General features: G+C 43.5%; 1 protein-coding gene across 1 annotated transcript in view; it reads left to right on the top strand.

Moving 5' to 3' along the window:
- The window catches only part of DNAH10 (dynein axonemal heavy chain 10), a 114,919-nt gene that overhangs the window by 21,663 nt on the left and 69,763 nt on the right, over positions 1-23,493 (top strand). Inside the window, exons 11-27 of the mRNA XM_033098368.1 lie at positions 1,287-1,481; positions 3,655-3,825; positions 5,452-5,628; positions 6,734-6,859; positions 7,723-7,895; positions 8,325-8,476; positions 10,442-10,606; positions 11,109-11,316; positions 12,333-12,489; positions 14,824-15,300; positions 15,411-15,569; positions 16,911-17,027; positions 17,111-17,213; positions 17,688-17,866; positions 19,335-19,546; positions 22,042-22,195; positions 23,203-23,436. Of these exons, the coding sequence (XP_032954259.1) occupies positions 1,287-1,481; positions 3,655-3,825; positions 5,452-5,628; positions 6,734-6,859; positions 7,723-7,895; positions 8,325-8,476; positions 10,442-10,606; positions 11,109-11,316; positions 12,333-12,489; positions 14,824-15,300; positions 15,411-15,569; positions 16,911-17,027; positions 17,111-17,213; positions 17,688-17,866; positions 19,335-19,546; positions 22,042-22,195; positions 23,203-23,436 (3,159 nt within the window). The remainder of the gene's footprint in view (positions 1-1,286; positions 1,482-3,654; positions 3,826-5,451; positions 5,629-6,733; positions 6,860-7,722; positions 7,896-8,324; positions 8,477-10,441; positions 10,607-11,108; positions 11,317-12,332; positions 12,490-14,823; positions 15,301-15,410; positions 15,570-16,910; positions 17,028-17,110; positions 17,214-17,687; positions 17,867-19,334; positions 19,547-22,041; positions 22,196-23,202; positions 23,437-23,493) is intronic.

Genomic DNA, 23,493 nt, shown 5'->3' with positions numbered 1-23,493 from the left:
TATTTCACTTCCCGACACATGCACATTCTACCAGCATTCCCTCCCTTCAGCTTTCTGATGAGTAAGGAAGGGCTGCAAGGAAAAGGAGTTACGTGTTTTCCTGCCTCTCTGGTTCCTTCTGTGTCATCATCTCCAGTGTGAGTCGTTGGTTAATCCAGGGAAGTACCAGGCGTCAGGAGCAGTATGGTGCGGTATTCCTTGGTCAGGTGTTTCTTAGACTGTCTTAGACCATTTCTTAGCCTTCTTTCTGCATTGGCAGCACTGGTTTGAAGGGAGAACATGACCTCTCCGAGCTGTCAGTGTCCCTGCTCACTCGGGATGCAGCCCACTTACCTGTCCTGGCTTTGAGGCTCCCTGAACTCCTGCACATAGTGGGTCCACGGAAGTCCGCTCATGGGGCACCACTCGCAGTATGTGAATGGGATGCATGGAAATTCTGCTTATGTCCTCTGCTCACATGCGTGCCCCATTCTCCCATCAGACTTCATTTATAAAACACAAGTCCAGAGATAAAATTAATTTCAAGATGGTAATAGCTGAGCCTTAAGCCCAGCACAGACCCTTTCTGAGCCTGCTCTGGTCGCACGCTGGGGTCTGTGGTTTCATGGAGCTTACAGTCTAATAGAAGAGAAGGATGGAAGACATGATTGTCACACTGATACATACTGTGTTTCCCCGAAAATAAGATCTAGTTGGACCATCAGCTCTAATGCGTCTTTTGGAGGGAAAATTAATATGACCTGGTATTACATTATTTTATATTATACCCAGTCTTATAGTAAAATAAGTCCGGGTCTTACAATAATTTTTGCTCCAAAAGACGCATTAGAGCTGATGGTCCGGCTAGGTCTTATTTTCGGGGAAACACGGTAGCTAGCTAAGAAAAGAACAGTTGGGGGTGCTCTGGAAGTGTGGATCGGGGCTTGACCTGTTGTTAAGGGTCAGACATGATAAAGTGCTCTTTAACGATGAGTAGTACTAGCTGAGCAGTTCAAACTGCAAGTGCAAAGGTCCTGGGACAGAAAGGAATGTGGAACGGAAAGAGGGCCGATTAGCTGCAAGGAGGCAGGGAGGGCAGTATGGGAAGAGGGGGGAGGATGTAGGGAGGGGCCCGAACGCTGAGTCAGGGCATCTCATCCTGCATACAGTGGGCATGGTACCAAAGTTTAGACTGGAAGGGGGTTGTGATGGGACATGATTCTTGTTCTCAGGCAGATCCATTTGCAGTGAGAACATTCATGAGAAAACCAAAAGGTGACTCCCTTCTGTTTTGTTTGACTGGACAGGTGATAGAGGAGTTTTATAACATATTTGGTCCAGAACTAAAAGCAGTGACGGGGGACCCCAAGCGCATCGACGATGTCCTGTGCAGGGTGGACAGCCTGGTCACGCCCATGGAAACCCTGACCTTTGACCCCTTCAGCATCCAGTCTGCCCAGTACTGGAAATACGTGATAGATGACTTCAAGATTGAAGTTCTGGCAAGTAACACCTCCATCGGTCTCATCTGGGACATGGACGCCACGCTTCCCCGTGTTGAATTTGTTGGGTTACTTAATTATGCTTAGTGTTGTTTTTTTTATCACAAAAAGTGATTAAACACCTGTTTTTTGTTTTTGTTTTTTTTTTGTAAAAAAGGAAACAGTACAGAAGAGCGTAAGGTACAAATGAACATTCCTCAGTCTTCTGTGTTCCCAGTACCCCCCAGGAGGAATAAGTTTAAATTACGCTAGACACAGTGACATTCCTACAAAGGGGGGTTGAGTGTATAAAGGGAGAAGACATAGGGCCGGGGTGAAGAATGAGATTTAATTTAGGGAGCCATTGAAGGTTGGTGACCTCGGGAGTGATATACGTAATCAGAATTACACCCGAAGAAGGTTTTTCTGGCCACACATAGGCTGATTCAGGCTGGTGAATAACAGGAGGTAGAAGATGACACAGGAGGTCATGGCCTGAGGGGTGGGGGAGGCAGAGCCTGTCAGAGGGGCTACAGCTGAGAATCTGACTTGGCTGCACACGGTGTGATAGGGTGGCCGTCACAAGCACACTTTGTGCCTCGTGTGGGACGTGCTGTCAGTGGCATCCCCATTTTCTAACCCCAGAGCGTCTTTTTACATGGACAGCCTCAGACAGTTCTCCTCGGTTACACAAACATTTTCATTTTAGTCATATTCATTTCATTCTCAGCTTCTATTTAATTTTAAGTATTACTCATTTTTAAATTAAACTTTTCATCGAAACCACACAGTCTACTGAAAGGCTCATAATAAAAAAAGAAGCAGCCCCCAACTTATCCCCTCTCCATCCCCATTCTTGCTGTCACTTTCTACAGTTTTAGATGCTGCTTTTGTCATTTCTTCATATTTCCTAAAGAACATGCTAGTGTGGTTTATAACCTAATTTATCTAATTGAATCAACTGAGACATCTGTTAACTCAGAGCAGATACAAACTTAACTGTCCTATTCCGACTCCTCCTCCCCCTTTGCCTTTCTGTCATCTAACATAATTTTATCATATCTTTCGGTTAAATTAATGGTCAGAGTTGATTCATTATGCCTATGCAAATATTGTTCACTGCTGAGCCAAGAAGCCCATCATAACCACGCCCCCTTTCTTGTCCAGCCCTTCATTTTCCCTGGAGTTAATCATTGCTTTCATTTTTCATTCACCCTGTTATTTACCTTTGCATTATTAATTTTTTTCCAATGCTCTGACATCCTGCCACACATTTCCACTAATGGGTTCCATCAGCTCAAGCAGATCAGTGCTATCATTTTCCTGGAGGCCTGTCTCTCAGCTTGCTCTCTTTCTGTTCCAGTCTAGACTGCTCTTCAGACCTGTTCAAAGCCATCACCCTAGGACTTCTGATCTTCTCTCATCTGTGTTGGATGCTGTGTTCTAGATTTCACATCTTTCTCTTCCTTTGTTTACTCCTTGGTTTTGCTGGAGCACCTTTTGTAGTAGCTTTCCAAGAAAGGTTTCATGGTGTAGATACCTGTTTTTTGAGTCTTGCATGTATGAATTCTGGTGCAGAATTCAAGTTTGAAAATAAATTTTCAGCAATTTTAAAGCCTTCTTTATTGATGTTTTACTTTCGTTATTATTAGAAGTCTGATATCATTATGATTTAATTTTTCTAGAACTAACTTTCTACTCTTTTAAAGAGTGGAGTTGGGTTGGGGGTATTGAGGGTGCAGAGTAGAGAAGGGAGCCTCTGCCTCTCCCTCTCCTGGTATCCCCAGATACTCAGCCCCCCAGAGGTTTCCCTGGGGAGCAAACAGGTACTCCTATTGCCAGCATTAGGTTATACTTCTCTGCCTTCTGCAAAGTTAGTTACTTTCTTTCCAAAAATTCCTGAACTATCTTGTCTGCTGTATGTATTTTCCCATTTGTTTGTCTCTTTGAGTTAATACTTTAAAAAATTCCTTTTCCTTCATTTTGAAATGGTTGAGGGGAGAGAGCAGGAAACCAAAGCAACCAATCTGCCATTTTTAACTGATCACCAGCTTCCACTAAAGCACGATAGAAATCCTTCTCAAGGCACTGATTTGGTTTTTGCTCATATCTTGCCCTTTTTTTGGGGGGGGAGGGGCGGGTCATAATTACAGGGGCATGAAGGATGTTTTCTTGACTTTTTTTTTTTTGGCAGATTATTGAGAAAGAAGCAAAAAATTTTATTGATGAATCTTTTAAGACTCTTCGATCAGCTGAAGCAGCGTTTGACATGCTTTTAAAATTTAAGCATATTCGTTCACGGGAGGCTGTTAACCGACAAATGATGATGAAATTTAATGATATTCTTGCACAGTATTGTAAAGAGGTAACTGAAAAATCTATAGCCACTGTAGCAGTAAAAATGTACTTGGCTAAATGTGAATGATTGAATCACACTGTTGTCTGTCTTTCCCATCTAAATTCAGAGAAACTGCCGAGTTTTCCCAAATAAATGTTTCACATAATAATACAGGTAACTGAAACAAAGTGGGTTTGTTTGTTCAGTGGATTAATTCGGTAAGAATTTGTCATCAAGTACAATATCATATACTCCCATTGTGATGGACCTCATGTGATTTACTAATAGCAATAATCACAGTAATAACAGCTGGAGTCATAGCTAACCAGTGCTAAGGCTATATGTATTTTTATATCATTTCGGAAAAATGTACCCGGCGCTTGCATATTCCAAGTACAGTGTGAGGCAAAGAGCTAGAGAGATGAACAAAACACAGATTCTGCCTTTAAAGAAGTCAGTATCCTAGTGGGAGAAGCAGACAAAAAAAATGCATATTATCTTATTTAGAAGATAAAATGAGAATATGTGAAATCATTAGATCAACATAAAGTAGTATAAAATAAAGGGATAAAGTGATCCCCTGATGTATTCATTTTTCTACTTCCGTAACAAATTATCACAAACTTAGTGACTTAAAACAACACAAATTTGTTAGTTTACATTCATCTCTGAAAGTCAGAATTCTGCCCCAGTCTCAGCGGGTTTAAATCAAGGTGTCGGCGGGACCATATTCCTTTCTGGAGTCTCTCGGGAGAATTCATTTTCTTGTTTTTTCTGGTTTCTAGAGATTCAGCATGGGCCAGGGAGCTGTTTCCTACACAACTAGACTGAGAAACAACAGCTTGAGCTGGAGTGGGGAAGGGGGGAGGCGGAAGAAGGGGAAAACAAACGAAAACTGTCTATACAATGGAATATTATCCAGTCTTAAATAGGAAGAAAGGAAATTCTGACACAGGTTACAACATGAATGAACCGTAAGGACATCATGTTATGTGAAATAAGCCAGTCACAACAGCTATTGTATGATTCCACTTATATGAGGGATCTAAAGTTGTCAAATTTCTAGACAGAAAGTAGAATGGAGTGCCAGGGGCTGGGGAAGGGGGGTTGGGGAGTTAGTGTTCAACGGGGCCAGAGTTTCAGTTTGGGAAGAGGAAGAGAGTTCTGGAGCTGGACGGTGGTGATGGCTGCACAACAGTGTGAATGCCTTTAGAGCCACTGAACTGTGCACTTAGAAATGGCTAAGGTGGTAAATTTGCTGTTATGTGTATTTTACTATAATTTAAGAAATAGTATATAATAAGCAATTATAAAATCTCAATAGCACACTCACACCCACCCACAGAATTCAGGCCTGGCCACTGGTCATATCTAGAACAGATTTCATAATTTTGAATAAGTCGAGTGAATGTACACAGTCTATAGTTGTAAGGCCATTTGGAGCATTGCATATGTTAAACAACAGAAAAAATTACTAGAGAATATGAGAAAAAGTAGTAAATAATAAGAAAGTAGTAAAAACACTAATCTCTATCTTAGACCATTTCTCCACATTCCATTGTTCATTTCCTTAAAGATACAAATCTCAAGTTCAATTTTCCTTGGTTAACACAGTGATGTTTATTGCTCACAGTGCGTTTGATTGCTTTTCAGATTGACATCGTTAATAAAATCTTTGTTCAGAACCTTGACAACCCGCCACTGTACAAGAATCACCCTCCGGTAGCAGGTGCCATCTACTGGGAGCGGTCTCTCTTCTTCCGGATTAAGCACACCATCCTTAGATTTCAAGAAGTTGAGGAGATCCTGGACAGTGATCGAGGAAGAGAAGTACGTTGTTTTGCTGGAACTGTCCCCTTGTGTATTTCACAGATTACGCAGAGTTGCGTGTGTGAGAAGCAGCTCCCTTTCAAAGCCATGCCTGCGACTCAGGCCTCTCCTATGCTCCCTGGCTCAAACTGCCTTTGCAGCCTTTCTCTTTGGCATCTCCAAACCTACAACACCCTCCAAGTGGCAGGCATGTGGCTTCTCCTTGAGCTAGATCTGCAGCCTCTCTGGCGGGTGACCACCATCTTTCTGATAATACTCTCCCTCCCCACCCATGGGTTTTTGTACGTTATATTGCAGGGGCTCACAAACCTTGTTCTTTTTTTTATTAGTTTCAGGTGTACAAAAACAACATAATGGTTAGCCATTTACACCCCTCACAAAGTGGTAACGCTCCCTAAGTCCCCTCCTCCGGTACCATACATAGCTATTACAATCCCACTGACTGTATTCCCTTTGCATCCCGTGACTATATATCTATATCTACATATATACATACGTAAATATATGACATTAAATATTATATTAGTTTTAGGTGTACAGCACAGTGGTTAGGCATTTATATAAACTATGAAGTGATTCCCCCCAATAAGTCCAGTGCCCATTACACACCCTATGTAGTCTTTACAACATTATTGATTCTATTCCCCATATTGTGTTTCACATCCCCGTGACTACTGTATGACTACCAATTTGTACTTTCTAATTGCTTCACCTTTTCAGCCATCCCCCAACCCCCCCATTCCATCTAGCAACCGTCAGTTTTTTCTCTGTATCTATGACTCTATTTCTGTTTTGTTTGTTCATTTATTCTATTCTTTAGATTCCATATATAAGTGAGATAATACAGTATTTGTCTTTCTCAGTCAGACTTATTTCACTTAGTGTAATAGTCCCTAGGTCCATCCATGTTGTTGCAAATAGTAAGATTTCATTCTTTTTTTATGGCAGAGTAATACTCCATTGCATATATGTACCACAATTTCTGTTTGAAAGCCTGTTTGCTTCCTTTTGCAAAATGTGTTAACAGGTAATTTTTTTTTTTTTAAAGAGAGAGAGAAATGCTATTTCCAAGGACAAAATGACACTTTCTTAAATCCCTTGATAGGTAAAACAAAAATATTTGGAAGTGGGCAGGATGATGAAAGACTATGAAGACAGCAAGTACCAGCAGTGGAAAGAGACAACACAACAGATCCTGCCGAGTCTTATGAAGAAGAGTCTGCTTACTAAGGTGCGGATTTCTAGATCCTTGTCCCAGGTTATGGCGGCCATGTGAGATGATGGCATCTTGAGGTTTGATTTGTTGACACTCACGTTGATAGGCATTTCCAAAATCAAAAGCAAAGAAGGGAAAGGTTGACAGGAAGAGATGGGGATGGCAAAATGTCACGGTCAGTAAACACACCATAATCAGACAGCCCTACTGAATCCTTGGGCAAGTGGCTTAACTCTGAGCCTCAGTTTCCTCATTTGTAAAAATGAGTTGTATCAGATGACACGAACACGCGAAGTATTAGTTCAACTGTATAGGAAACATCTGGCCATTGACTGTTTTTAACCTGCAGAAAAAGGCCATTTCACATGATTCATCCTTATCTTTCGCACTGGGCCTGGCACATAGCAAGTACTTAGTAAATAAATTCTAGCTGTGAGGGACGAAAGACCTGGGCCTGGCAGTTTTAGATCTTTGGTCTCAGAAATTCCGAAGTAGGGACCAAAATGAGTGACAGGTGCTGGGCGGGGCCTATTGGAAACCGGACTGCTCTGGTCCTATCAGAAGGGGCCGCTGCTCCCCAGCTCCCGCCTGCTCTTGCAGTGCATCGTCAGCTTTTCCCAGTTTTCAAGGGGAGCTAGAGTTGTGGATTTTGACCTGCAGTTACCCAGTTTTCAAAGGTGGGTGGCTAAATGGAATTCTTGAAAAAACTCTGTCCACCGAACAAAATATGTATTCCAGCTAGTTCCCGCCATCTCCCCAGTCTGCCGGCATCGGGGCCCTACACGGATCTTTTTCAAATTCACGCCTACCCTGGGTGGCATGGATCTGATGGCTTTTGGGGCCACCCTTCCCATGCCGATAACACATCCCTCCCACAGGTTTCTGCTAACACTGAAGTCGCTGCCATCTCCGACAAGGGCTCTATCTTTGCGATCAATTTTTCGTCTGCTCTCAGGGAGATTATTAACGAAACAAAGTACATGGAACAGCTGGGATTTCCTGTTCCCGAATTAGCAAGGAATGTTGCTCTCCAGGAGGACAAATTTCTGAGGTAAAAAGCTTCTCTTACATCAGCAGTAAACTTTTTGGTGCTGGGATCTCTTTACACTCTTGAAAATTATTGAGAACCCAGCCTCCTGCGCCCCAAAGCTTTCATTTTTGTGGAATTTATAACTACCAATGTTTACCACATTTGAAGTTAAAACTAAGAAATGTTTAAAATGTGTTTTTATTCATCTACAAATATCAATAATGAGGCTGTTCCATGTTAACATAAGTAACATTTTTAATGGGAAGTAACCAATGTTTTCCAAAAAACAAAATTAGTGTGAAAAGAGGCATTGTTTTACATTTCTGTAAACCTCTTGATCAAAATTTCAGGCTGGTTCATGGTCTTTCGTAAACTATCTGTGAGGTTATTAAGCTTTTTATGAGCCCCATCGTATCTCGCTCATGTTACTGCCTTTTCTGGAACACGCAGGTACACAGAGGGAATACAGCGGATGCTGGATTATTATCACTTGCTCATAGGCACGTTAAATGAGGCGGAATCTCTTCTCCTCGAAGACCATTCTCAGGAGTTAATACGCGTGTTTAGATCTGGATATAAGAGGTTAAACTGGAACTCACTAGGTAACACATGTCATCTGTCTATTGCCTTTTTTTTTTTAAAGGAGGGCGCAGCTCACAGTGGCCCATGTGGGGATCGAACCGGCAACCTTGGTGCCACCAGCACCACGCTCTAACCAACTGAGCTAACCTGCCGCCCCTGTCTGTTGCCTTTTAGAACTTGAGATGTGAAAATAATTCTTTAAGACTGTTTTAGTGGAATTAGAATTTCTGTATGCACGTAGGTGTGGTTAACAAGTTAAGTCTTGAGCATTACTGAAGTACACTTTGTGGAACGTAGAATTAATCTCCAGGCTTTGGTTGGGAATGCAGGTAGGATGGGATGCCATTTTGACACTGCTGACCCAACGCTGTCTCCTCCCAAAATATAGTGAGCTTTGCTTTTCTTTTCCGTAACATTAAAATTTTAATTTTGAAATAATTATAGATTCACACGCAGGTGTAAGAATTCACACGGGGAGATTCTCGTGCCCTTAACCCAGTTTGCTCGATGCTAACTTCTCATAAATCATAGCCCAGACATTGACTTCGATATGGTCATATTCCCCCCATGACGGCTCCTCATGTCATCTCTCAAAGTGACACCCACTTCCCTCCCACCTCATCCTTTCCTTAACCCCTGGCAACCTCTAGTCTGTTCTCCATTTCTAGAATTTTGTCATTTCAAGGGTGTTACATATCATATGACCTTTTGGGCTTGGCTTTTGTCAGCATAATTCTCTGGAGATTTCTCTCAGTGCTCATTACTGAACTATGGAGCTAAAAGCCCCATCTACCTCCATGGCCGCCTCTGATACCACCATGGCAGGCGTGAGGCGACAGGGGCATGGGGATGCCTCACGAGGGTGGAAGTCTAGGCCCCCATCTGGCCCTTACAGGAATGGGTTAGGGTAAGGTCACAGCTTAGTCTGTGCTGTTTGGCTGGAGTAGAGCAGTGAGTGTCTAATGTTGTCTGTCTTGCTAGGATGTCCCTTTCCAGGTCCTTGGGCTAGAGAACAGGCTTGTCTTAGGGCTTTTATTTTTGGTATGTGTGTCTGTACCTATTGGCATTTGTGAGTCACCAGCTTCTTCAGCTCTAGGTTCAGGATATATAAGGAAAAAGAATGACTGTCATTACTCGGGTCCCGAGGGTCCCTAGCTGGTTCGCCTTCTCTCCCTCCACCTTTCAGCCTTTCAGTTGTTTTGTAGATACTGTGCAGGGTTTTTATTTAGCAGGGGGAATGAGGAAAACGTGCGTCCACTCCATCCTCCTGGAACTGGACGTCCCTTTACTCTAAACGAACAAGGCACTCGGTCCTTCTGTTGTTCTTCCTCTCTCTCCTCTCTTGATCCAAATCTTCTCTCCTTTCTTTGTCGTTTTTTTTTCCTTCTCTTCTTCCCTTTTCCTTTGTATGGAGAACATGTGTGTTTGGACTTTGGCCCCAGAGCTCGCCCCTTGGGTGAAAAGTCTGCTCTGCCCACATGATTCAGCCTCCTGGAGGCTCAGTGACCTCAGCTGTAAAATGGGCATCATCTTAGTGCCCAATTCACAGGGTTGCTGGAAGGAATTGATGATGTAATAACTATTACGTGCTTAGGCCAGCGCCCGGCTGATCACACGTGCTTCACCTGGGTTTGCTGTTCACGTACTTTATCTTTCTAAGCAACAGGTCAGAGGAGATTATAGGTAGGGTAGGGTAGGGTGGAGGGTTCAGGTTGCCGTGGCAATGAGAAGACAAGAGGGTTGTGCCTTCCCTTTCTCCCCACAGTGGTTTAGATACAATTATGCTAAAATCTGGACAAAGAAATGTAGCATTTGGTTGATTCTGAGCTCAGGGCTCCTTGTCCTAGTCCCAAGGGTGCCACGTGGATGTCAGAGGCCCAGGGGAGGGGTGCCAGCGTTAACATTACACATGTTGTGGGGAGGGATGTGGAAAGAAAGGCCAAGGCTAGACAGCCTTCTTTTTTTCTTCCTCTTTTTCATCAAAGGTATTGCTGACTACATAGCTCGGTGCAAGCAGGGCATTGGGAAATTCGAGTCCCTTGTCCACCAGATTCATAAGAATGCAGACGACATTGCTTCCAGGCTTACGTTAATAGAGTCCATAAATCTCTTTAAATATCCAGCACCTAAAAATGAAGAAGAACTGCCAGGTACATCTGACTTCTTGTTTTCTTTGATTATGGAAGGAATGAGAAAACCTCTTGGTCATGATTGTGCACACACACACACACACACAGACACATACTGTATTTATTCCATGGAATAAAACCATTCCGAATTATCCCACTCATTTACCTGAAAGGATCATGGGTAATTCTTATGGGCTCACATTCACTTGTTCAAACCAGATCTTTTAAGTGGTCTTAGACTAGTCAAAAAGGAATTTGGGACCAGTCAACAAACAATTCAAGAAAATCAAGGCTGCCGAAGAGCCAAAAGCCACCTTTTGTATGTGATATACTTTAGCATGTGTAACGGTCATTTGCCTGCTCTTGCTTATTTTTGGCTTCGGGTACATCTTGTTTTCTGCTTTGGGTCAAGGTTAGAGGCTGTTTTTGTATTTCCATGACACACAGTAATGGCTGGGTTGCTACTTGCGGGATGTCCCTCTGTGTGTTCGTGAGGAGCTGTGACAGGTGTCTTCCTCTACAGGTGTGAAGGAGTTCTTTGAGCACATTGACCGGGAAAGGGCCAAAGATGTGGACTACATGCTCAGGTGGTATCTTGCCGTTGGGCCCCTGCTGACCAAAGTCGAGGGCCTGGTCATCCAAACCAACACAGGCAAGGCCCCCAAGTTGGCCTCCTACTACGAGTACTGGGAAAACAGGATTTATGAAGTCCTGACCAAGCTCATAGTGAAGTAAGTTAGTCTCGTTGCCAGTGTTAAAGACTCTGTGCACGGATTGAAATGGTTAACATATATACGTAGCCAAGGGGGATCGCAAAGTGCAGAGTAAAAATCAATGGGCGAGCGAGTCTTCTTTCTGGCTTCGGGGCGCTCCCAGGATGGAGGGATGATGGTCCCTTTTGTTCATGTTCTTGTTAGGCCCCTCACCTTCAGGAGAGGAAGCCATCCCTCTCCCCACCGCAGCTGTCTGAAAGACTCCTGTCTGTGTTCACCTGGCGACAGAGAATTGCTGTCACTCAGTAGATCCCCAGAGCTCAGATGACTCGTGCCCATATTGAGAGAGGCTGATCTGAAGGACACATGACCCTGTCACTCTTCCTGATGGTCTCCAGTAACCCCCTGGCTAGAATGGACATCACCTGTGTGTGTGGGACACCTGTCATGTGGGTCAGCCTCACACACGGTCGGGAGCTGAGTGCCTGGACTTCATTACATGGGTTTAGGATCATTCTAGGAAACCAGCCTATGAAATTCACCCTCACAGGGGAGAGAGGCAAGACACAGCAAGCAGACATAACCAAGATGATTTCTGTGAAAGAAAGCAGAATAATGTTCCCAGGAGAGGATGGAGGGGCTTTTGTAATTGGACGGCCAAGAAAGGCCATGAAGAGGCCACATTTTAGCTGAGTTCTGAAGATACAGAGCGAGCTCATGGGAGGGGCTCTCTGGGGGAAGACAAAAGCCAGCATGAAGAGCGTTTTTCTTGAGTCAGGGTCGAACCGCTTTTGGAAGTCATCATTATTAAAGTGTCTTCCGACTAATAGATATTAACTTCCCCAAAGTAGAAACAAGCTCTTCGTAAAAATGTAGGCCAAAAAAAGGATATATAATGAAAGTCATCCTAAACTGTCCATTACAACCCTAGAATGTAAGCTTTTTACATATGGCTTTGTAACTAGTCATTTTCATCAGTTGTTGGATGTATTTCATTCTAGTGAGTACTGAGTCTTTTTATTAACCCCTCTTAGGAATTTGCAGTCTTTTAACTCTTTAATTCTTGGGAATGTCCCTTTGTTCCAAACGGAAACCATTTTGACTGCACCCGAGATCATCCTTCATCCCAATGCAAATGAGATCGACAAAATGTGCGTCCAATGTGTCCGAAATTGCGTGGAGATCACCAAGGTAAGGGCAGGAATGTTTGCAGTGTTTCGCAGATGGCTTCTTGTCCCAGATGATTAAGCCTGCCAGCTGCTGACAGCAAGTAGCCGAGGAGATTGGGACCACAGGTTCCACTCTGTTCTTTGTCCAGACTGTTTTAGTCTCTTCCTGGCTTGTCCTCTGTAGGTCTCTGAATTTTGGGGTGTCCTATGGCTTGACCCTGGTGCCCCTTCTCTCTTTTCTCTGCAGTCATGGCCAGTCCAATGGCTTTAATTCCACCTCTGTGGAGATGATGTCAGCCCAGACCTCCCTACTTGCCTGTCACACTCTTCTCGTCAGTTGCCTATTTGATGTCTCTCCTTGGACCTTAGATATGGCGTGTCCCAGATCCTGCCCTGGTTTTCCCTTCTTCAGGAAATGGCACCAACTCAACCCAACTGCTTGAGCCAAAAACCTAGGCGCCCGCCTGATTCCTGTTTCTGTCATCCACTCATACCCAGCCCATCAGTAATTGTGGTTGACTCGCTTCCCAAACACACCTCCCATCTGTCCTCTGCTCTCCTTTTCCACGTTACCAGTCTGTCCCAAGCTGCCATCATCCCTCACCTGGACTGTTGCAGTAATGTTTCTATAGTCCATTCTCCACCACAGGTGGTCAGAATGATCTTTGTAATATCTTAATCATCTTACGTCATCCCTAATATAAAAGCCACCAGTGACTTCACACTGTGCTTGGAACCTACTCCAGACTCCTTACTGTGGTCATTATCTAGCACCTGCCAACTTCCTGTCTTAGTTCCTCCGTCTGCTCTGCTCCACTGTGCTCCAGCCTGGCGTACCTCCAGCAGGTAACACTCGTTCCTCCTCGAAGTGGTTGCACTAAGCGTTCCTCTGCCTGGGACCTTCTGTCCCCGACCTTTACTCACCGCTTGTTCTTGTGCTTCTCTATCACATCACTATTCTGTCTCCTTCCCAGCATGGGTCACTTTCGGATCATTTTTGATTTATGTACTTGTCCATTTAGCTGTTGACTACCTCATGCCACTAGAATGCAAGTTCCATGAGGATGTGGACCTGTGTGTCTGATCCTTTTGAATCCCCAGCACCTTCAACAGCATCCAGCACATAGTTGGCTTCCAGTCAGTCTCTCAGCACGTGACCCAGAGTTTGTGTGTTACCAACAATGCGAAAGCAGGGCCATCACTGTGGATAAAGGGATGTCACACCCTCTCAGGACACAGGCATTTTCTGAAATGAAATGCCTGTGGTTTGTTCTGAAAGTCAAATATGTTTCAGACTTTTGTTGTTGTTGTTGTCGTTGTTAGCATAAAACTACGTGTAGATATTACAAATAGAGAATTTCATTTCGCTGTACTTGGAAATTAATGAATGAACTGCACATGCTTTATAATCTGTACTAATGCAGTTATTTATGAAGCCTCTGTCACATAAATTCTTATAACTGAAAGGTGCTACATCACTGGGTCTTTAAACAGGGATGCAGAACAATTTCCGAGAGGTGAATAGGAAATGCTATGCATCATTATGGGTATTAATCACACCATTTCACACCTGTTTCATTTCCCGCGACCAATAGATGGATCTGAGGCTTTGGGTGAAGCCTGTTTTATTTTACCTTCATGGATGCTTTCTTTCAAATAAAAAGAACTTTTCCCCTATCCTCTTGGAAAATGGTGGAAATGTACGTCATTAACAAAAATAAACACTTATGACTTGGTAACTTAATATGGCTCAATGCACCATCTCTTTGAGCTTCAGGATTCATATTTCATGACTCATGTGGATGGCCATTGTTATTTACAAAGTTAGTTATTTTTGTTTTGTTTTTTGTTTTTTTCTGCATCTCAAGCCACTCCAAATCTCAGTGGCTTAACATGATAACTATTTAGCGCACGATTCTCCAGGCTGAGTTCTGTCAAGCAGTCCTTGTGTCTCAGCTGTGCTCACTCACATGTCTGATGATTGGCTGGCTGTTGGCTGGGCACCTGGTCCTCCTGGGCATGGCCTGTCTTCATCTAGTCGGCTGGCTCAATCTCACTCAGCTGGTGGCTGCCACAACTTCCAGCTCTGGGAGCCCTTGGCTCAGAACATGCCTGACACCACTTGTGCTCCTTCTGTTGGTCAAGTCAAGTCACAGGCTATCCCAGGATGGAAAACAGACTCATCTCTTGATGGGAGGAACAAAGAATTGTGGTCACTTTTGCAGTCGAGCACAATTTATTAATAGTAAAGTGATTTGCATCACTAGTAAGACTTACGACTGAATAATAATAGATACGTAGGAAGCCAAATCGATCCTAAACTACTGTGTTTTCCCTGATTCCTATTTTGTGCTAGCATTTTGTTCGATGGATGAACTGCAGCTGCATTGAATGCCCTCCTCAGAAAGGGGAAGAGGAAGAAGTGGTTACAATAAGCTTTTACAACGACATTGCCCTGAACCCTCAGATAATTGAACAAGCTGTTATGATCCCCCAAAACATCCACAGGATTCTGGTCAACCTTATGAAGTACCTACAAAAATGGAAGCGGTACCGACCTCTTTGGAAACTGGACAAAGCCATTGTGATGGAGAAATTTGCTGCCAAGCGACCTCCTTGCGTAGCGTATGATGAAAAGTTGCAGTTCTATTCCAAGATTGCCTATGAAGTTCTGCGGCATCCTTTAGTTAAGGACGAGCACTGCGTCCGGCTTCAGCTCGGGCCTCTGGCAAACACGGTGCAGGAGAACGCCAAGTCCTGGGTGGTTTCGCTTGGAAAACTTCTCAATGAGTCAGCAAAGGAGGAGCTTTATAATCTTCAGGAAGAGATCGAGGTAGCAGCTCCCTGGGTTTAATTCAAACTATATCACGTGCAAGTCAGATCTCCTTTTGGTACTGTTTTTTTCCTACGTTTATTTACTGTCCTTCAAACTCTCTTGTACAGAGCCTGACAAAAAGCCTCAAGAAGAGCCCCAGTACGCTTGAGGATCTCAAGTTTGTCCTCGCAACAATTGCAGAAATTAAAAACAAATCTTTAGTCATGGAGCTGAGATACAGGGACGTCCAGGAGAGGTACCGCACCATGACCATGTACAACCTCTCCGTAAGTGAGCTGGGTTCTCGGCATTGTAGGGCCCGGGTGAAAACTAAGACCCTTTGCAGGACTGCTTCTCAGGTGTACTGCCATAGATTTATGACTTCAAGTAATACAATTTAAATGTGAAGCAGCCCCACAGTTATTTAGAATAATGAAGACTTAGAGATTATTTTTTGATCTTGTGTGGCTCGAATAGTATTATTTGTAGACTGGTCTATAACTGCTCACCATTACAGTTCTCCCTCTTCCGGGCTTTTTTTTTTTTTTGATGTTGATTTCTTTTAATAAGTAAAGGACTGTTGCAAAAATGATGACAAAGAGGGGAGAGAGCGAGAAAGAGAGATTAGAGAGGGAGAGAGAAGATAACAGAAACTGGTAGAAGATAATAATTCAATTGTCTTTATTTAGGGTTGTTAAATGTGAGTTTTAAGGACCTTTAGAAATTCATGTCTGAGTCTGAGGGTATCTGGGATCTCCCTAAAATTGTATGCAAAATTTTGCATACTGTGTGTATCACACACACACACACAAAGAATCAACTGGAAAAACAAAAGTAGAGGGGAGAGACAAATAACTGTTATTTATAAGTCTGTATTTGCATAAAATTTGTATTTCAGTATTTACATCACTTGACTGCTTTGAATACCTTCCCTGAGCAGTAGCCCTGGGCTGAAAGCTAGAGCTCCTCCCATCAGAAAAATGCACAGTATGCAAAATTTTCTTTTTAATAATTAAATCAAAATTCTCAATTTTGTCTTTTATTTCCTTTATTAAGTAAAATGATTTTAAACTTTGTGCCTTAAAACTCTGCTAAGGTCTGCTTATACTGTTCCTGTATCTCTTGGTTTTATTCAAGTCATTTTGTATCCTTACATGCCTGTTCTTTCTGATCACCTTCTGGACATTGTTCTATACGTGTATGACACATTGTAGAGAGAATTGGAGGTTCTGGATGGTGTTATATTTTCAGAGGAGATTTGTTTTTGCTTCCAACAGAGAGCACAGCTGGATGAATTAGCGAGCCAGCATAACCGTATTTTAAGCAGAGATTAAGTTGATTTGAAGCTGGGTTTCAGTTTATGAAGGGCTTATCTCTCAGTTGTCTAGCCAGCCAGCCAGCTATATGTTAATTGTTTATTTTTAAAAATGATTTTATCTTTTATTTTAATTATGGAAATAAAATTTTTATATATAATATGATTTTTATTATAGTTCAACCAGATTTTTTGCTGGTTCAAATTACTTAGCCTGCTGTTACCATAAACAAAAGTTCCTGGGAAGTAGTTTTGACCAGAAATTTCAGTTCTGAATTGCTGACCCTTTATTGTTAGTTCTGTGTTTTGTCAGCCTCCCGATGCAGAGAGAGAACTGGTTGACAGGATTGAGAGCATGTGGTCCAGTCTGTTTAATGAGGCCGTGCATATGGAACACATGCTTGGGGGTATAAAGAGAACTTTCACAGAGGTACGTTTTCAGTTTTTACTTTCTGACTAAAGATACTGAAAAATCTCCATTGGGTCAAATTAATGCACCCCTGCTTTTCTCAGATTACTCGAAGTGAAATACTAAACTACAGGCAGCACATAGAGGACTTTGCAAACCGTTTTTATCATGAAGGCCCTGGTTCTGTTGGTGAAGAACTTGATATCGGTAAGAATATTCACGTTGGTTTTACTGAGGTATTTGAGTAAGTTTTACTTAGGAATTTTATGGGAACATGGGATGGAGTGGTGGTTCTTGTTATTGCCTGAATGCTGGATTTACCTGGGCAGTCTTGAAAAACCACAGATGACTGGGGCCCAGGTCCAAATAGCCTGATTCCACTGTGCTGGCGGGTGGTCTGGACATCAGGATGTTTAAAAGTTCCTGTGGGGACCCTGATGTGACCCCAGGCTGAGACCACTGCGAGGGAGAATACTAAGGACACAGACTTTTGTCACTGGAGGAGCTGGCAGATATACCTGGCCCTCTGGTTTTAGTTAGAATCATGGCGCAATAGGTACTGGTAATTCCAAATATGTCTTCCCAGATGGCTTCTGCGGATGAAATGATAGTCTATGTTCGTGATTTCTCCTTCAATTTTGTATACCTTATTAGGTGTTTATTTATCTATTTACTTACTAGGAATAGAACTTTTAGCCACTTTTGAAAGAGAGCTGATAAGACATGAGAAGAACCGTCAGGAGCTGGCTAACGCGGAGAAACTTTTTGATCTCCCAATTACGATGTACCCAGAGCTGCTCAAAGTGCAGAAGGAAATGAACGGGTTGAAGCTGATTTACGAGCTGTACAAAGGCCTGAAGGTATGTCACCCCAGCAGACTCAGTCTCACTGACGGAAGTGCAAGAACCATGTAGGCCCAGTGGACCTCACTGCCTCTGTAATGAGGAGCCTGGGCCTGAGTCATAGAAACTCTCAGTTTGGCTCTTGAGAAGAGGGAGTGACAGCTAATGGGGACGGGGCTTCCATTTGGGATGGTGAGAAAGTTCTGGATCTGGATAGAGATGGTGGCACAGCGATGTGAATGTACTTGATATCACTGAACTATACACTTAAAAATGGTTCAGATGGTAAATGTTACATGTATTTTAGCACAATGATAAAAAAGAAAACTCTCTGTTTGGAGGTCAGGGCTTCGTTAAGGCGTGGGATGAAGTGTTTAGTTGGAAGTGGAAAATATAAGTAGCAAATATGTCATTTAAATGCCTCTCTTTAGTATATATTCCCCATGCAAATTCATGCCATTCATTCATTCATTCCTCCATCTAGTCACTCAGTTTTTTTGTAGCCCAGTGCTATGCTGGTTGGAGAGTAGAAACGAGTTGCATCTACTTTCACTTTCCGTGCCCTTTGCGAGCCCCCAGGAGAAACTGGTAGTATTAGTCTGGGCTTTCCAGAGAAACAACCAATAGGAACCAAAGAGATCGATTACAAGGAATTGGCCCATGCAGTGTGGAGGCTGAGAGGTCCCAGGATCTGTAGTTGGCAAGGTGGACATGCAGGAGAGCCGGTGGTGTTCTCATCCGAGTGTGAGCTCGAAGGTGGGAGAAGGCAAATGGCCCCCCTCAAAGTCAGCCAGAACGCATGCGAGTTCTGTCCTGCTCAGCCCCTTGTTCTATCAGGCCTTCAGTGCACCGGCTGAGGCCCACCCTCAGCGGGGAGGGTAATCTGCTCTGCTCCAGTCTGCTGATCCAAACGTGAATCTCACCCAGAAACCCCTCAGGATACACCCAGAGTAATGTTTACTCTGGGCGCTCATGGCCCAGTCAAGTTGACACAGAAAGTGAGCCCTCCCATGGACAACGGACAGCTCCCCATGCTGCCAGGAAATGTAATAGAGATGAGGTGCACAGAGCACGGGAGCCCTGAGGGGGAAGGTGGTCGCTCGGGGAGGTGGCGTTCCAGCAAGGCTGAGTCAGGAGCAGGGTGTGCCCCCTGGATTTGGGCCCCCCTACTCCAGCACGACCTCATCTTAGCTAATTCCATCAGCAAAGACCTTGTTTCAAATAAGGTCACATTCTGAGGTTCCAGGTAGACATGACTTCTGGGGAACACTGTTGAGCCTGGTACACCTGGGTGTGGGTTACATAGAAGAGAGGAAAAGGACTGAGCCTGGGGTGCTCCATCAATTTGTGGTGTCTGTGGGTAGTTGGGTGATAATATTTGAAAAGAAGTGAGCTTGACCAAGGGTTAAGAGGTTGCTCTCCTGGTCAGGCTGTCCTGATGTGTCCAAAGAGGTCGTGTTGATGGGATGTTCTCGCCAATTTCCAGCTTGCCAAAGAAGAATGGTCTCAGACGCTGTGGATCAACCTGAACGTGCAGTTTCTCCAGGAAGGAATCGAAGGTTTTCTCCGAGCCCTCAGAAAGCTGCCCCGGCAGGTCCGAAGCTTGTCAGTGGCTTACTACTTGGAAGCAAAGATGAAGGCCTTCAAAGACTCGATTCCTCTACTTCTTGACCTGAAGCATGAGGCACTTCGGGACAGGTTCGTCTACTCTGTGAGCCACCATGAAAGTTGGGAGGAGCTTGCAGTTTAAAATTGGTCTTAGCTCTGATGACCGAGAACAAGGTCTCAGGAGCAACGCAGGGCTGGACATACGCAAGTCCTATTTCCACAGTAGTGTTTCTGTGTGAACTTTCTATGATCAACCACAAGGATCCTCCTGTTTTTTTTCTTTTTTCTTTTTTAAAAAACAAACACTGTCAGGTGTGAAGTGTCACTCACAGTCACTTTATCCAAAGTTTTTTAAAAAACAAAAGGTCTAGATCAGTGCTGTATAGCAGAAACATGCAACCCACGTACGTCATTTATAAATTTCAGGCCGCTGTATTGAAACAGTAAAAGAAAACAGGTGAAATTAATTTTAATAGTATGTTTTAATTAACCCAATATATAGAAAATAGCATCATGTCAACATGTAATCAATATAAAACGTTATCCACACGGTATTTTACATTCTTCTTAAACAAATACGTGGCAGTCTGGTGTGTATTTTATGCTTATAGCATATTTCAGTTTGGACTCACCATGTATCGGATGCTTAGTAGCCACATGTGACTTGTAGCTGCTGGATTGGGCAGAGAAGTCTCGTGAGTTTTTTTAATGGAATAATAGCCAGGTCTGGGGGTGGCATGGAGGAGAGTCACCTCTCGTTTGTCATCATTTGGATGTGGCTCCACAGAGACAGGAATTAGTGGGAACTTCGTGTATTGCGTTCTCCCTGACATGTTCCTCTGTGCCTCTGTCATATTTCCCAGTGGGCAGAGAGTCACGTCATGGCATCAAATGACTTCATTCTACTTAGCGAGAAAGTCATTCCTGCTTCAGTGCCCTTCCAGCCCCTCTGACCACATCAACGAGACAGTCTCTAGTCGGTGCTAATATGTCTTTGACACCTCTCTACACCCATAAATCTCCCTTTCTACACAAAGTGTAGGCAGCCTTTAGGCCCAGATGACATGGGTCCTAAGCCCGTCTTTGTCACTGTTCTGCTTGAGTCACCTGGGCATTCACTGCTACCTGTGCAGTCTTCAGTTTTCTCATTCTGTAAAACTAGGTAGAAGGAAGCATTTTCCAGCTTAACTTTCCCATAACCCGGTATTTCTCAAACTTATTTCTCACCATTTTTGTTATATCACTTACACTGTCATTACTCTCTCTACATTTTTCTCTCAGCTTACTTCTTTTTCACTTAAGTGATTGTATTCTAAAAAGACACTTGCACCACCACCGTAAATGAAAAACCAAAAGCTCTTGCCGTAAAAAGAAAGTCATTATAAAAATACATATTGAAAAAAAAAAAATTGAGCTATCCAAACTCTTGGCTGTGGCTGAGCTGGTGGCCTGCCCTGGGTGACAGGTAAAGAACAGCGAAGGGTGTTGACAGCGACACCACACTGAGACTTCCTCTTTGATGTGATCAGGAGTAGAAGGGGACTGATAGGGAATCACTTCCCTCGGGTGACTCAGTATTTCAAGCTGTGTCACCTGTGGATCCTCGAACCCCCCACAGGGCTGTACCACCCCCTACTTCATACCAGCTCCTGGGCTAGGCCCGAGAATGCAGAGCGGCAAAACAGTAGATTCTTTTTCTTGACCATTTCTGTGTGTGTGTTTGTTTTTGTGTATTTTTACAATAACAATCAGTGATTTGACACTTACTGCTTATATGCTGGGTCCCCGGTGTTCTGTGGGTCTAGCACCATGTTTAGCTGCCTGCTTACATTTGTTCCATATAAATGGAACCGTGAAAATGGGTGAACCCACAGGCCAAATGCAGACCCTACAAGGAGTCCAAATTGGGTCAAATGCAGTGCTGTCTGACGTGTCTGCGTGCACGGGGGTCTGTCCTGACCTCCTGCCCACGCAGGCTCCTCTCACTGTCTGCGTCACGCTGCAGCTTTTCGTAGTGCACAAAACAATTTCCAGGCATGTCATTTATAAGCAATTATTTATATGTTCCAGTTATTTAATTGTTTTGTCATGGACTGACAGTCTCTCCAAGTAGGTTGTACAGTTCCCAAGGGCAGAGACCTTTCATCATCGGCCACCCCCTGCAGCTGGCCCACTGCCCAGCCCACAGTTAGCGCTCGATAAATGTTTATCAAGTATGTGAGAGTGTGTGATTCACACCAGGGCCACAAACAGGCCGAATGATCCAATTGAGGTTGAGGCCACTGGTCTAAAGACCATGGCAGAAGCAATTTCCAAAAAATTAAGAGCTGTGTGTTTTCTTAGGTGGTCATGAAGACGTGCCATTTAAGAGCATGTCTTGCTAGATGTGGTTTCCTGGGTTTAATTCTGGCAGCCAGTGGGATTTTGGGGAACTTTGCAGATATAATTCCAATGATGTCCTCATATTTCAGAATTCCATCACAAGAAGTATTTATAGTGGGATTATCCTGTGATTGCGGTGGGAATAATTAAATCCACCTCTAAATTCAGTCAGTGTAAAGATTTTCATGTTGCTGCCCTTTCAGGCATTGGAATGAGCTTATGGAAAAAACAGGCGTGTTTTTTGAAATGACCGACACGTTCACCTTGGAAAATATGTTTGCTATGGAACTTGACAAACATGCAGACATTCTCAACGAGATTGTAACAGCAGCTATCAAGGAGATCGCCATTGAGAAGGTAGGACTATTTTTAGTTATAAAACAGTCTAGAGAAAAAAGAAAAAAAATTTTTTTTTAATTCACAGGGAAAACAGGTTTGCTCTGGTACCTGTTGTGTTTGAGTGATAAAGAACTATGTATTCTAGAAATAGAATTCAGGCTTGGTTAATTTTTTTATTGTCTTTAATTATAGTTTCATTTTTGATTTAGGTATTAAAGAAATAATGGGTGTTTATGGTAGACAACTGAGAAAATAAATCACTCATAATTCTACCACCTGAATATAATTATTAACATTTCAGTGTGCACCCTTTAATACTTAAGAATGCACATATACATGTGGACACACACTTATACACACACACAAAACACATATAATCACACACACACATATACAGGTGTACATGTGTGTATACGTATACACATGTGTGTATACATATACATATTAACATGCCTATGCCCACATGCACACATGTTTATACATACATGCACATACATACACGTGTGCACACATGCACGTGTGCCCACAAACATACATACACACATGTACATCCAGGTGTTTTTTGAAAATGTAATCTTAAATAGGCTTATCGTTTTGTAATTCCGTTTTCTTGCTTAACAGCAGAGTAAACACGGGCAGGGTCTCCTGAAAATGCGGACTGCAGGCAGGCGTCGGAATGTGGGCCTGGTTCTGGCGCCCAGGAGCTGAGGGAACTGGGCTTCAGCTCTCCGAGCCCCCTTTCTCCCACCTCTGTAAATGTGGGTGATAATCTCCCTGCCTCAGCAGGCGGCTTTAGGATGGAAGGAAATCATGTGCTTACCTGGCACATAGCAAGTGCTTGCTAAACGATGACTAGGGCTCCTCCCCTATTGTCACCCCCAATGACAGAATCTCTGCCTATTCGGAAAACTGACACAGACTCCGGGTCGGGGACTTGACCATAGGCGGGCTCAGGGAGCTGGTGTTGGGTTGGGGTTTGGTTTATTCAGCTTATGTGCCTGAACTGTTCTTCTGTTCCTGGCCAGGCTATGAAGGAGATCCTGGACACGTGGGAAAATACGAAATTTACCGTGGTCAAGTATTACAAGGGCACCCAGGAGCGGGGCTACATCTTGGGATCTGTGGATGAAATCATCCAGTGCCTCGATGACAACACTTTCAACTTGCAGAGCATCTCAGGAAGCAGATTTGTGGGGCCTTTCCTGGAAACTGTTCACAAATGGGAGAAGACACTTTCTCTGATAGGGGAAGTCATTGAGGTGAGAGAACAGACAAATGAAAGATGGCTGAGAGCCAATGCATAGCAGGAAAGAACC

Source organism: Rhinolophus ferrumequinum, chromosome 25 (genome assembly GCF_004115265.2).
Source record: "Rhinolophus ferrumequinum isolate MPI-CBG mRhiFer1 chromosome 25, mRhiFer1_v1.p, whole genome shotgun sequence".
In the NCBI taxonomy this organism is placed as follows: Eukaryota; Metazoa; Chordata; class Mammalia; order Chiroptera; family Rhinolophidae; genus Rhinolophus; species Rhinolophus ferrumequinum.
The sequence above is the reverse complement of the archived record's forward strand: the minus strand, read 5'-3'. Positions and strand labels throughout refer to the sequence as shown.